Source organism: Pantherophis guttatus, chromosome 8, assembly GCF_059756535.1.
Source record: "Pantherophis guttatus breed Tessera chromosome 8, ASM5975653v1, whole genome shotgun sequence".
Classification (NCBI taxonomy): Eukaryota; Metazoa; Chordata; class Lepidosauria; order Squamata; family Colubridae; genus Pantherophis; species Pantherophis guttatus.
Window position 1 is genome coordinate 8793672 of NC_142070.1, and position 15385 is coordinate 8809056.

At 42.1% G+C, this 15385-nt stretch overlaps 1 protein-coding gene across 2 annotated transcripts; it reads left to right on the top strand.

Moving 5' to 3' along the window:
* The first annotated feature begins 335 nt into the window (after positions 1-335).
* Positions 336-14020, top strand: CCNG2 (cyclin G2). 2 transcript variants are annotated; one of them, XM_034431221.3, is made up of 8 exons: positions 336-713; positions 4195-4323; positions 5482-5619; positions 6130-6380; positions 7125-7203; positions 7291-7389; positions 9427-9632; positions 12289-14020. In XM_034431221.3, the coding sequence occupies exons 2-8, from the start codon at positions 4195-4197 to the stop codon at positions 12425-12427; spliced, it is 1041 nt and encodes a 346-aa protein (XP_034287112.1). In that variant the 5' UTR covers positions 336-713; the 3' UTR covers positions 12428-14020. The 2 variants fall into 2 exon arrangements, with proteins under 2 accessions (XP_034287112.1, XP_087730993.1); XM_087874867.1 differs by lacking the exon at positions 336-713 and adding an exon at positions 2392-2562.
* Positions 14021-15385: the final 1365 nt, after the last annotated feature.

Sequence of the window (15385 nt, forward strand, 5' to 3'; positions counted from 1 at the left end):
CAAACCGAAGTAGTTTGGGTTAATCTCGTCCCTTTAAAAGGAGTGATTCGACCAAGTACGGTGTTCTTCCGCTTCTCTTTCCTCAGGAGAAGCTACAAAAGAAACCGCCTGGGGGGGGAGGGGAAGGGTCATTCACGAAAGAACGCTAATAAATCTTCCACTGCAGAAACTAAGGAGAAAAAGAGACCCCTTTTCTTTTTTAAATCTTTTATTTCCCTCCCTTTTTTTTTGAGGGGGAGGGAGGTAAGAGAGTCCTATCACTGGGATGTAGATCCCTCCGCCTTTAAAAAAAAAAAAAAAAAGAGGGAGACAGGAAAGGCGAGCAAAACAAAAGCGGCGGGTCACGTGACGGAAAGGGGCGGAGCCGCCGGACCTGGGAGGGAGGGCGGACTCCATTTTGAAGCGGCTCTGAGGCGCCTCTGCCTGGTTCTCTCCCAGAACGGCGTCCGGGGCTGAAGGAAGGAAGAGCCATGGTGGAGCTCGTACGCTGACTCCCGGCGGGGGAAAGAACCTGGGACTGGAGGGCGAAAGGGCGTCGGGGGCTGAATGCGGGGCCGCTGGGTCGGTAGCGACGAGGCGCTGCTGCGGCTCTGGTGCTCGTTGCTGCGGCAGCGGCGGAGTGGAGCGGTCGCCTCCCTTCGCTTCAGCCCCCGATCTGCCTCCTCCGGCCCTTCCGACCTCCGAGAAGGGAGACCCGCCGCCGCCGCGGAGAGGTAAATTCGACCTACCCTGAGGGAAAACCCACCGGGGGGCGGGGAGATTTGTCTTTTGAGAGACCAAAAATAATTATTATTATCTTTGAAAGGACAGGTCGGTATTCTCCCCTCGCTCGCTCAACGTCGATTAAAAACGGTCCTCTGTTAGAAATAAACCCCGGAGGGGAGCCTGTCAAGCTGCGAATCGCTTGTCAATTTGTGGTTGAGGGTGGGGGGGGGGAAGGAAGGGGGTTTCTCTGCGCATGCGCGCAATCTCCTTTGTCGAGGGAGGCGGGGCTCCTCGAAGGGAGCCCCTTTTTAGATCTAGGGGTGGGTGGGTGTCTCCCTGTGGAAATTAGGAAAGCTTTGTTTAATGGCGATGGAGGCATCCGTCCGTGGATCTCCCCCCCCCACCCCAAAAAAACTACTTTTGACCAGGGATCCTTTAAAAATGATGGGGGGGGATTTCCCCCCCCCCCTCCAAGGCAGGGAGTGTATGGAAGCTGGGGAGGATCTGGATGTAGACTGAATAATCACACACACACAGAGGGGAAAAAAAGGGAAGAGGAAACATCCTGGCCAGTTTGTATTGCAGGTAGTCCTCGATGTACAACAGTTCATTTAGTGACGGTTCAAAGTTACGATGGCCCTGAAAAAAGTGACGTAGGACCGTTTTCCACACTTGCGACCAGTGCAGCAACCCCATGGACACGTGATCCAAATTCAGGACACTTGGCAACCGACTCACGTTTATGACAGTTGCAGTGTCCCGGGGTCATGTGATCCCCTTTTGACAAGCGGAGTCGATGGGGGAAGCCGGATTCACTTAACAGCCTTGTTACGAACTTAACAGCTGGCAGTGACTCGCTTAACGACTGTGGCAAGAAAGGTTCGTAAAGCGAGGGGGCCCGGAATCCAACAAATGTCTCACTTAACGACAGGAATGTTGGACACCATTGTGGTCATAAGTCGAGGACTACCTGTATATGGAAGTTGGGGACGACCTGGGGATGTAAAGAAACCAAATCCCCCCTCCTCTCACACACATACACACAAAAGGAAGAGGAAACATCCTGGCCAGTTTACATTGCAGGTAGTCCTCGACTTACACAAGAGTTCATTAAGTGAGCGTTCAAAGTGACAACAGCACTGAAAAAAGAGGCTTATGACCGTTTTTCACACTTACAACCGTTGCAGCAACCCCTAGGTCACATGATCAAAATTCAGAAGCTTGGCAACCGACTCGTATTTATGACGGTTGCAGGGCCCTGAGATCATGTGATCACCTTTTGTGGCCTTCTGACAAGCAAAGTTGATGGGGAAGCCAGATTCGGTTAACCACCGTGTGACTAATTTAACTGCAGTGATTCACTTAATAGCGCCACCAAGAAAGGTCGTAAAATGAGGCCAGCTCATTTAACAAATGTTTCCACTTAGCAACAGAAATTTTGGGCTCAGGTATGGTTGTAAGTCGAGGACTACCTGTATTAAATCTGATTCTCCCTCCCCCCCCCTTACGACTCTTAAGATGTCAAATTTAAAACTTTTAAATTTGTTTTTGAAGGCCTGTTACTGCCCACCATTACCATTTAAAAGAATAAGCTGCTTTTCCCAACCTGGTGGGATGTGAATTGACCATCTTTGTCCAGCTTGGTGATTGGTTGTGCTGGTTAGATAAGGTGGGGGCATTGTCTGATGGGTGTGAGATTGGGAAAGGGTGATCTAGAGAGCCAGACTGCCAGATGGCTCTTGGGGTATTGTTTAGCTGTAAGGGGGAGGGGTTTGTAATCTGAATTTTGCATTGATTTCGGGTAGCAGGGAAGGGGAGGCATTAGAAGCAATGACACTGCCCTGGAGAGAATCCAAGGTAAGGAAGGCAGAGAAAAAAAAAAAGCTATGGCAGAGGCTTATTTGTGTATGTAATTAGGAAGACTTGAATTGGTGTGAACACAACAATAATAAATAACATTTGGGAGCTCTTTCATAGTGGTTTTCCAGTTCTTAAAATGGAGAGGGGAGGACTGTTTGGGGAGGATTTAGGGATGAGAGTCTCAGAATGAGAAAAAGGAAAGGAAAATGTAAACAGGGGTTACAGTTGGTCGCTTGGGGTAACCAGAACTAAAGTTGAAGTATTTATTGAAAAGAGAGTATTAGATTGTTCTGTCAGCATTCATACAAAGGAAGTATGTTTTGGTATTTCAAAGGGGAAAGCAAAGTCAAAGAAATTCTGTATTAGGAGATTGTAGGAGTATCGATTTAAGGATCATTGTTGTATATAATAGGATCGACTGTGTAGGTAGCATATATGTGGACTCCCCTATGCTTTGAGTTAAAATCCTTTTATGTCCTGTTCCTGAGGGCAGTGCCAGGGGAGAGATGGCCTCAAACAAAAAAAAGAATTGTAGGCCTTTCTTTCCGTTTATACAGAATCTGTGCTCAAGGTTGTTGTTAGGGCAAAATGGAAACAAACTGCATTTATAACTCCAACTGAAAATTGTGTTTACCTTTGTGTGTGAGAAAGAGACTGATTGAGACACCACAGGAAATGTTTCAGACTACTTGTCCAATATCTCGGTAAAAAGTCAGGTGGGTAGAATCTGAAATATGTGGACCCTTAAACCTTAGGAGAGGCTGTTAAAATGCTAACTGAAGAAGATGTCTATCTGCTCAAAACTGAGCTCTCTTTATTTGGTGTATAAATAAGTGTACAAGGACTGGGAAATCTCTGTGTTCTTTTGCCGCCCCCTACAGTTACTTGGAAGTTATTGTCATGGTGTGTACGTGACAAAGCCCTCCTATGCTTCCCCCTCCCTCAACATCCTCTTTGTTAACTCTGCGGTGAACTGTGGGCAAAATAAAAGCTTTTCCTAGTCCTTTAAGCAAGAGAGAACATTCGGTTTTGTGTCTTACCCTTTCTCTTCTTTCCCCATTGGATGGTTTTATTATTCAAAAAAAGTAGTTGGACTGATGGGATGATCGGAGAAATGATTAAATCAGGGTGTTAAAGGAATACCCCTGTCTTTTACTGCCTGGCTCCCTTGGGGTAAGAATTCTAGTGACTTTGAAATCCTATATCTATCATTGGCATTTAGCATTGCAGTTCTATTCTGTGCTTTGGTGCTCTAAAATAAGTCTTGTTGAAGCAAAAGCAGACTTCCAACCAATATGGAGATTCATTTGATTGATTTTTTGCATTTGTAACACCTCCTCAGGGGTGGGTTCTACTTAGCTTTACTATCGGTTCGCAACGGGGCCATGCACGCTTCTGCACATGCGCAAAAGTTCCTTGATGATGTTGGGGTTGGTGGGCGGAGCCTCCCGCTGGTTTTACTACCGGTTCTATAGAACCGGTCCGAACCGGGGGCAACCCACCACTGTACCTCCTGATTCCACAATGACTTTGGGAGGCACTACAGATGGACCAAAAATAGACACCTCAGAAAATGTTGGCTGTGTATTTAGTACCCACCACCCTGAAAACTTTTTTCCTTTTTCCTAGATGAAGAACATTGAAGCTGAAGAACAGATGAGCAGCTGGCTCTTCAAACAGCTTAAACTCCATTTGGATCAGGAATGGAAATACCAACCCAGGGAAAAGGGGCTGAGTCTGATTGAGTGCACTATTGAGGTGAGGAGATAGAAGTTTGCCAATTGGGTGTGATGAAGAACGTCAGCTGATATGACTTATTTCTGGAGGAAGTGGCCAGAATGCAGTCAGAGCAGGAAGCTGTCAGTGTTAATAATTTGTTTAGAGCAGTTTGCTTGCTTTGTATAAAATAGATCTATTCAAATGTACTAATTCATCATAATAAACTATGGCTTATGCAACTAGTATAAGTACTGGATATTGACTTCCCGCCTTTCACAATAGATATTTAAGCAGGTTGTTACCATTGATTTTTAAAGCTGTTGGAGCATTGCTTCCCAACAGTTTTACTGAAAAACTGGCAGTGATCAGACTATATAGCTGAAATTACATATTTATATAGCTGAAATTACATATTTGTCAAGTGTTTCTTTGCTTGGTTCAGATATAGTTAGAGATCATGATTCTTTGTCTGAGAGAATGGTACCTGCCAAATTAAAAGCCCAATTAAAAATGGGTTTTTCTCTTCACAAGACTAGCCAAGCTATTGAATGAAGCAGTCCTTGTTTCTGAAAGAAGCAATGATAGGTTCTTCCCAGGAAATCTACTTTGAAAAGATAATTTATAGTTACAGGTAGTCCTCGATTTATAACCATTCATTTAGCAGTCATTCAGAGTTATAACGGCACTGAAAAAAGGGACCTAGGACCGTTTTTCGCACTTATAACCATTGCGGCATCCCCATGGTCACATGACCAAAGTTTGGTCACTTGGCAACTGGCATGTCTTTATGGCGGTTGTACTATCCCAGGGTCATGTGATCACCATTTGTAACCTTCCCAGCCGGCTACCGACAAAGTCAATGGGAGAAGCCAGATTTGCTTAATGACTACATGGTTCACTTGACAACTGCAGCGATTTGCTTAACAACTCTGGCAAAGGTCATAAAACGGGGTGCAACTCACTTAACAACTTAGCAATAGAAATTTGGGGGTCAATTGCGATCGTAAGTCGAGAATTACCTGTATTGAGATAGAATTGGTTTTGACTTGACCGTTTGCCATCTTACTTTATGTCTCTCTCATCCTGCTGGCAAGTAATTGGCTGTCGCTGGTTCATCAAAATGTATAGATCGTCCAATGAAAACCTTTGATGCAGAATTCTGCCACTAGCATTAAGATGTTGCTTGTCTTGTTACAGAATGAAAATACCTTATGCCCAAGACTTAGGAACGCAAAAGTGGAAGATCTCTGGAGTTTGGTCAACTTCTTTGGATTTGCCACAGAAACCTTTGTCCTGGCTGTCAACATTCTTGACAGGTTTTTGGCACTCATGAAGGTATATGGGGGAAAGGAAATGCTGTATCATACTTTGCAGAGTTTTATATTAAGTAGACAGATAAACAGCCTTTACTATTTGTTCTGGCCTTAAGCTACTTATCTAGTTTATCTCTAGACTAACATATAAACTATTCAGAATATGTTATATATTAAACGGATGTCATCTTTAAAATGCATTTTCATAGTTTCCTTTTCTTTGTCTCCTAATTTTTCTTCAATCTGAACCTCAATTATGTGCCATTTTTTTATCGTGCCAATTATATATTTATGTACGAGCCTCCAGTAAGGCCACATAAACAGTGGCTGAAATTCTGGGAAATATCCATTATTAGTGGAACGTTGAGTGGATTTAAGAGTATCGCAGGCTTTCTCATTTAATACATCTTATCACTCTGAGAAGTAAAATTGAAACAGTCTTGTGGTCTGTGGAAATAAATAGACTTGCAACATTTTAAATTAACATTGTTGAGTAGCTGGTTATTCATAAGGTTGTTTTCCTTTGACTTAGGTGAAACCTAAGCATTTATCCTGCATTGGAGTCTGTTGTTTCCAGCTGGCTGCTCAACAGGTTGAGGAGGAAGGCAACATCCCATCTCTGCATGATGTCATCCGAATTAGCCAATGCAAATGCACCGTTTCTGATCTCAAGCGGATGGAAAAAATAATATCAGAAAAACTGCACTTTGACTTCAAAGCAACTACTGCCTTAACTTTTTTGCACTTATACCATACTATTGTACTCTGCCATACCTCAGAAAGGTACCGTTGGCTCAGTTTAATACCTTCATTTCCAGTTTAAAAAAAAAGATTAAAGCATGCAGTACAGACAGTCCTTGATTTATGACTGTAATTGAGCCGAAATTTTGCTCGTAAACTGTCATGGTCAGCGCTGAGCTTGTAATGGCGCCCAACTTTACAAACATTTTTGCAGCAGTCGTTAAGCAAACACCATGGCCATGAAGGGAACGCTGCAAAGTGAACACATTGTTCACTGTGGAGTGGTTTTAGCCAGATGTAAATGCCAGTTTCCAGGGAAAAGTGATCATTTGACCATAGGGTGCTACAAACTGTTGTAAATGTGGGCCTGTTGCCGAGCACCCAGAACACAGTCACGTGACTCATGGGGAGGCTGAAATTAGAACTTTGAATCTGGCTCATAAGTCCCATTTTCAGGGTCTGTTGTAACTTACAACAGTCACTAAGTGACTGGTTATAAGTTGAGGACTACCTGTATCCTTGTTAACACTCTTGATTTCTTCCTTTCTAATCTTTGCTGTAGTTTCTGTATGCTTCGTGTACAATGAGAGAAATCAATATGGTTGTACCTCGGCATCTTGTCATGTTTTATTTGGAGAACAAATTGCTGCTACTGCTGGATGCATTTTCAGATTTACTAGGACATAATTTGATTTAGTAGTTTCTGATTTAATGAGTTATCCAAACTCAATCACAATGCAACTTGTGTATCCAGCAGTAACATTTTGCTATTGTGACCCTTTACAGGAAAGAGCTGTTGAATCTCGACAAACTGGAAGCACAACTTAAAGCTTGTAACTGCCGACTTGTTTTTTCAAAAGCAAAAGTAAGTTTGAAATAAACGGCTCACAATACGAAAGTTGAGGGTCAGTGACTAAATTCCTGAGCCGAATGTGTATTTTTGTCCCTTCAGCCATCCATTTTGGCCCTGTGCCTTCTCTCTCTGGAAGTCCAGACTCTGAAATCCATTGAGTTGTTTGAGATTCTTCTGTATGTTCAGAAGCAGTCGAAGGTAAGAGAGTAGCATTCATTTACCCTTGGTCCAGCCATCCTGTGTACGGCCTTTTGGGGCGAAAATAATAGAGTTGATTCAAAAATAATGTTTATTTTTTAAACTGTATAGGGGAAAACACCCCTCCCATTTTGAACATGGATTATTGGGAAGAAATTGCATCTTCCCGGAGTTTAAATAATTCCTGATCTATTTATAGAAGATAAAGTTTTTCCCATTCTCCTTGGGAAAGTGAATGTTCCTGCAGCACTCTGCTGGCCGAAAACGGGCCGCGTGGAGGCCCTGCATGGCCCGTTTTTGGCTGGCAGTGTGCTTCAGGAGGACTGGATTGGACTGGACTCCAATTATATGGCCTCAAGTAAGTGCCTGATCTGGATAGAAAACAAGCAACATCCTATGTTAATACTACAGTTTAGATTTTACATACTGTAGGTCCATTTAATCAACAATCTATAATTTTAAATGTGGATAATTTGGGAAGAAATGGCCTCTTCTTGGAGTATAAATAATTCCTGATCTATTTATAGAAGATAAACTTTTTCCCAATAACCTTGGGAAAGTGAATGTTCCTGCAGCACTCTGCTGGCCGAATTTCTATTTACTATCCTGGAATAGATCTTGTATTATCATGTTATTTATGCTATTGTATTTTATTACTAGTTGAATAATAAAAATACAATAGTGTACATAGCTTTTCTGCCTGGAAAATATTGAGCCTGTGTCAAATGCCCATCAGGGCCATGCCCGTTAGGGCCACGCCCACCCCAGCCGCGCACACGCACACCTCTGACCTCTGCGGTCAAACACAACCCAGATGCAACGTTTGAATTTTGATAGTCACCATGGGGCTGCTGCAATGGTCTATATGTGAAAAACAGTCAACAGTCACTTTTTTTCAGTGCCGTTGTGACTTTGAATGGTCACTAAATGAACTGTTGTAAGTTGAGGACTACCTGTATGTGGGCTCTGTCAAGGCCAGGGAATTTCCTTGGGACAAATGTGATTTGAGTTCATAGAATCGTTTAGTTGGAAGGGACCTTAGAAGTCTTCTAGTTCAACCTCCTGCCTAAGGCAGGAGTCCTTCTAGTACCTCAGACAAATTTATTTATTTATTATTTATTAAATTTATATCCCGCCCTTCTCCCCGAAGGGACTCAGGGCGGTGAACAGCCGAGAATTAAAATAACATACAATATAAAAGTTAAAATAATTAAAAATAAATTAAATTAAACGGCCGCCCCAATTTAAAACCCCTAGCAATACAATTAAAAACTAACCCATAAAACCTATTCAGGCCAGCCAAATGGTTGTCCAATCTTGAAAACCTCCAGCAATGGAGCACCCGTGGTTATGTGAACCAGCTGGTCTATAGGCTGAGCTATATAGATCAGGGGTGTCAAACTCAATTTCATTGAAGACCGCATCAGGGTTGGGTTTGACCTTGGGGGGGGGGGGCATGGCCAGCTCCACATCACTTGTGTTGGGGGCACCTGTGGTGGTCCGGGCGGGGCTGGGAAGATCCATTGTCCCCAATGGAGGAAGGTTAAACCAGGGACAGCACCAAACCCTTGTCCTCCAAAGGAGCCTTGCTGTCTGCTGGTAGCCAAGTGCTAAGGCAGAACTTTCCTTCTTCCTTCTCCTTTCTTCTTCCTTCTCCTTTCTTCTTCCTTCCCCTCTTTCCTTCTTTTTCCTTCCTTGCTCTCTTCGGCATCCTGAAGCCCTCTGCCAGCCCAGTTTTCAGCCTGGGTGAGCTCCTGAAGCCCTCTGCCAGCGAAAATGGAGCCAGGGGTGGGGGGGGTAGGGTGTTTTCGCTGGCAGAGGCACTGCGGTCTGGTCCTTCACCGTTTCCACGGCTGCCCCGCGGGCCAGATTTTGCCCACCGTCCTTGAGTTTGACACCCTTGATATAGATCGATACTGGATGTGTACAGCTTGGTTTATAATCAACTTAATGTGAATAGAATGGCAGCTGCAGTTGTTTTGTGAAAGAACTTTTTTTTTAAAAAAAAAATGTGAACCTTTTTTTTCCCTCCCCCAGATAAGTGACAGTGACTTACTGTATTGGAGAGAGCTGGTCTCAAAATGCTTAGCAGATTATGCTTCCCCCGCCTGTTGCAAGCCAGATCATAAGAAACTAGTCTGGATTGTTTCAAGACGCACTGCCCAGAATCTTCAAAACAGCTACTATAGTGTTCCTGAGTTGCCCACAATCCCAGAGGCCGGATGCTTTGACGAAAGCGAGAGGTAGGTAAACGCTGTTGGGTAGAGGTCTTCAAACTTGGCAGCTTTAGGACTTGTGGACTTCAACTCCCAGAATTCGCCAGCCAGCTATGGTATGCTGGCTGGAGAATTCTGGGAGTTGAAGTCCACAAGTCTTAAAGCTGCCAAGTTTGAAGATCTCTGCTCTTGGGCCTTCCTTTGTTATTGGCCAACTGTATGTAGTCGCTTCAAGTAACTACATGTAACTTCTTTTCAATAATGTAAATGCAGGAAGGACAGATAGATGGCCCATCAACTAGCATTCCCTGTGCTGGCATTTAGAAAAATAAAATGACCTGTATTTAAGAGTGAAGGATAAATTTGTCACCTCTCAGTTTTGATGGTTATGTCTGTGTTTCTGTGGCATGGACAGAGAGACCCATGACTCAGCGTCAGAACTCACAAAATCACATTTAGAAAGCCCTCAATTGGAAAAATAAGCAATGGGCATTTTTGGTAACAGTTATTGGTCAGAATAAACCAACCTTCCTCCATTTGATGCCTCTGAGAAGAGTTTGATTACATCTACCTTGCTGGAGAAGATGGGGTTTACAGTATATTTAGAGAGGGCCTAATAGAGTAAAGTAGAATAAACAGTTTTATTTTGAGAAGCTTTTTATTCCCATTGGAATAGAATGGCTTTTCCATCCTTCTAACAAACTTCTCAGATTGTTTAACGCTGCGTATGTACTTTGAGCTAAATCCCATGTTTGCAAGGAGTAGCTAATTGTGAGTTGGTTTTTCCAAGACCACAGCAATTAGTTCTTCCGTGGATCATTGATTAACATGCTGTCTTTCATTTCCCCCTCCTCTCCCCCCCCCAATACTTTAAAATAAGATGGTATGCAGATTGGCCGAGGGGGAGCTGATTTCTCTTGTTATCCAGTGAAGTCATCTTTCTGAGATTCCTTTTTGTCAGTGATAATGAGATGAGTAGTTAAGTACACAGTTGAGCTAATGAGACTGAAGTGGGATAAGATAATTATCAGCACTGCTGAATTCTCACGGCCCTTTCTTAATAGCAGTAGAATGTTGTCAGCTGCCTAGAGTCTAATGGAGTGGACAGCCATCCTTTAAATTACATTACCTGGTATTTCAAAGCATCCTATTTCAAAACTTACATTAAGTCTCCCTTGCATTGTGCAGATGATTACAACATGAAGATGCCCGTGTTGTTTTCTAGGCAAAGCATGGAAATCATTGGCAATTATCTTCTTCCATGATTTCGCTCTTGCTTGTCTGCCTGTCTGTCTACCTAATTTCAAAAGATGACTAGGGCTGGTACATTTTAAAGTGCACCTAATTTTTGATACAAGCTGTTGCCTGGATGCTTATCTCCTATATATAATGAACTCTCACAATTCCTTGTAAAACAGCAATTCACTATGTCATACAGTGGATTTTATCAAAGGCTTTTTCATACAAAGCTAAACATTACCTCCTTATCTGCTAAGATACTATCTGAAGAGTTCCGTTGTTTAGCAATAACTAATTTGGCAGCTAGATGTAGAAACTCAGTGGTTTTTTTTTTCCCCATTTACAATTTTAAGTTTTGGGCCATAAAATGCATGTAACAAATCCAACTCAAGAAACATTTATCATGCTCCCACCAAAGGGGAAAGAATGTTCCTTGAGATTTTAGATTTACCAGCATCTCACTGAATATCCGAGGGAGATGGGTGGTTAAAAATATGAAATATAAATAAGTAAAATATTAAGGGAAACTAACCTGTGATTTTTATGTAAGGTTGGTTATCAGAACTGTTTTTACTTTTGCGCTTAAAATCCTGAAGCTTGCAAAGCCAATTCCTAACCAATATGGTTAGGTGCAGAGTTTGCTAGAAAATTGAGCATATTTAATAAAAATATTTTGGTAAGGAAGAGAAGGTAGAGCAACTTGGCTGACTCCGAAGAGATTAATATGTGATGAATGCCGGTAGTCCTCAATTTACGGCCACAATGGAGCCCAACATTTCTATTGCTAAGTGAGACATTTCTTAAGTGAGTTTTGCCCCATCTTATGACCTTTCTTGCCACAGTTGTTCAGTGAATCACTTCAGTTGTTAAACAAGTAGCATGATTGTTAAGTGAATCTGGTTTCCCCCTTGACTTCACTTTTCAGGTCGCGAAATGTGATCACATGGCCCCTGGGACCCTGCAAATTATCATAAATATGAGTCAGTTGTCAAGCATCCCAGTGTTAATTATGTGACCATGGGGCAACAGTCATAAATGTGAAAAATAGCAATAGCATTTAGACTTATATACCACTTCACAGTGCTTTACAGCCCTCTCTAAGCAGTTTACAGAGTCAGCTTCTTGCCCCCAACAATCTGGGTCCTCATTTGACCCACCTCGGAAGGATGGAAGGCTGAGTCAACTTTGAGCCTGGTGAGATTTGAACTGTCAAATTGCAGGCAGCCAGCAGTCAGCAGAAGTAGCCTAACCACTCTAACCACTGCACCACCGCGACTCATCGTGACTTATGACCAAAATGGTCATAAGTCACTTTTTTTCAGTGCCATTGTAACTGAAAGCGAACTGCTCTTAAGTCGACGACCGTCTGTACCACACACTCGGTTACTCTTTTTTTCTACCTTTCTTTGCGATTGCTAATGACCTTCATCGTTTCCTTTCGCAGTGAGGACTCTTGTGAAGACATGAGCTGCGGAGAAGAAAGCCTCAGCAGTTCCCCTCTGAGCGACGGAGGGGGCACCTTCTTTTTTGACCTCAAACCAAAATCAAAGTGGCAGGCTCTTTCCTTCGATTCCGTGTGCTAGTCTGAGCTCTTAAAACGCATCGTAGTATTTTTAGGCAATAAGTATCTGAACCAGCCCTCTCCCAACTAGGGTGCCTTCCAAGGGCTGGCTTCCACCCCCAGAATCGCCAGACCCCCGCCCCCTCCCTTCCCCCTCAACCACAGTTGTTGCAGCTGAGAATTCTGGGGGTCGAAATCAACGCCCGCCGGAACGTGCTCCGGTTGGGAAATGATCTTAGCATTCCTTGTACTTTTGGTACAAGATCTCATGGAGTTACTCAAAATGCATATTGTGCTTTTTTTTACCTTTGTATGATGGTAAGTCTGATGTGGCACGAGGGATCAAATGAACCATTTCAAACCTTTGTTCGGTGAGAAACGATCACAGGAGCACAGATTTGCCACCCAGATCGCAAGAGGGCTTGCCATGGCCTGGAATCCTCTGCTGAAAAATAGGTTGAATCTTGGCAGTGACCGATTCGAGGAAATTGCAGAGAACGTATATGAATTTCTTTTCTGAAAAGGTTTTAAATAATGTGTTTTTGTTTGTTTGTTACGTATTCTTTTAAAGAAAGTATTCCTGGAGAAATACTACCGTTTCAGGAGACTTGTTTTAATCACAAATGCTGTTTTTTTTTTTCTTTGTTTTTTTTGGGGGGGTAGAAATAAATAAGCTGCTTTGTTTTTTTAAAAAAAACGCAAAACCAATCCACATCGAAGTGCTGAACATATTTAGTGTTAAGATTTCTAAAGATGAGCTTTCAAATCCTCAAATTAGGAAACGAAATGTTTTTAGGAAACCTTAGTGTTACTGTTTTTTTTTTTTTAAAAAAAACATATTATTAAAATTTAGAAAGTACTGGATTTCAGTGTAACGTCCACGGTCCCTCCCATTAGCTTATTTCTTTTACATTGTTATTAAGTAAATCTTATAATCATTAACTTTTGCATGCTTAAGTGAAAATGGTTAGTGGAAAGGCAGTTGATAATGGAGAAGTTTTGATAAATGTGAAGTTGATAAAAAACGGTTGTCATTACATTTAATTGCTTGCCTTTCCTTCCCCCTGCGCCCCCCGCCCCTTTAAAGCACAGACTTTATGGTTGCTTTACTTTAGTTCCTTCAAATATATGCAAAGTAAGCAAAAGAAGTCATTTAGTCTGTATTAATAATGTGAAGGCAATGCTGTGGTTGAAACGAAGCGGCAATAAAGTTAGGATCCTTGCTTTGTGTGTTTTTTTCTCGTGTAGGCAGAGGTGAATGTTTTGGATAGCGTGTGGTGTGATCTGATTTTTATAAAGAAAAAAAAGTTTACAAAAAAGTGTAAAAAATGTAAATTAAAACCTGTAAAAAAAAAAACTTAAAAAACAAAATAAGCTGAAAAATATTGTATTTTTTACAGTGTATGTTCCTTTCTATATGTTGCATGTAGATATTAATTTATTATACCTTGTATATGATATAAATAATGTATATGGAAGGCGGGGTGGGGAGGGTTGGTTGGTACGACCAGATTGTGTCAGAATGTTTTTTTGAAAGCTATTTTTGCTCAAAAAAATAACTCAAGATTATCTCTCTGCTTCTGTTCAATAAAACCAAATGCTTTTTTTTTCTCTATCTGAGTCTGTGGTCATTTTGGTATATATAACAGGACAAAATCAGAAACCAGAACATATTTTTAAAGAAGTGGTTAACTTCTAACTAACGGAACCTTAATTATAACGAGGATGGGATTTTGTGAAATGAAGAAAAAAATTACAAGAAAATTGTGATGAGCTTATCCTCGATTTCTTGGAGAGATTTTCAATACCATCCTTGATATTGATATCCTGCAGGACATATAACCAGACTAGATGCATTTTTTAAAAAAAAATATAACCTGGTGGAAAATAAAGTGAACGAGAGTGATTACAGGCTGAATTTCAGATCAGATAGCCAATCAAATCCATATCCTAACTTGGCTAACGTATGTCTACGCAAGTAGTCCTCGCAACCAGAATTGAGCCCAACATTTCTGTTGTTAAGCGAGACAGTTCTTATGTGAGTTTTGCCCCATTTTCCCACCTTTCTTGCCAGAGTCATTAAGTGAATCACTGTGGTTATTAAGTTAGTAACGCAGTTGTTAAATGAAGCTGGCTTCCCCATTGAGTTTGCTTGTCAGAAGGTTGCAAAAGGAAATCACACGACTCCAGGACACTGCCACCGTCATAAACACGAGTCGTTTGACAAGCATCTGAATTTCGATCATAGGATTGTAGGCACGACTAGAGAGTCTCAGTCATCCAGGTCGTGGTTGTCCCGAAGGTGCTTTTTTCAGGAAGCAACTGGACTTTTTTTTTCTTTTTGAAGACGTTTTGCTTCTCATCCAAGAAGCTTCTTCAGCTCTGACTGGATCCTTTCATTCCCCACTAATCCAGTCAGAGCTGAAGAAGCTTCTTGGATGAGAAGCAAAACGTTTTAAAAAAAAAAACCCACAAACCTAAGAAAGTCCAGTTGCCTCCTGAAAAAAAGCACCTTTGGGATTGTAGAGATGCTGCAATGGTTGCAAGTGTGAAAAACTCTTAAATTGCCTTTTCAGTAGTTGTAACTTTGAAGGGTCACTAAATGGAACGGTTGTGAGTAGAGGACTCCCTGTTGAGGAAGTTCTGGAAAAGCTCAGGCTCTGTGGTCATGAAATGACCTTAGCCTGGTGTGATGCTGGCATTTTGGCTTACGTTGGAATGTTAACAATTCATACACAAATGTACCATATTTTTCAGAGAGTAAGACGCACCAAAGAAATCTGCCTCTGCCTCCCAGCAATTTTGCCTCCTTGCAGCAAACAGCCTGCTTTACTTTCATTTTTGTTTTCAGCATAGCTTGATTAGCACAAGGGGGAAAAAAATCTGCTCCCAGCAATTTACCTCCTTGCAGCAAGCGGCAGAGCCCTGCACAAAGCAGCTGAGAGCAAAACAGCTGAGAGTCAGGAGGCCAATCCAACAA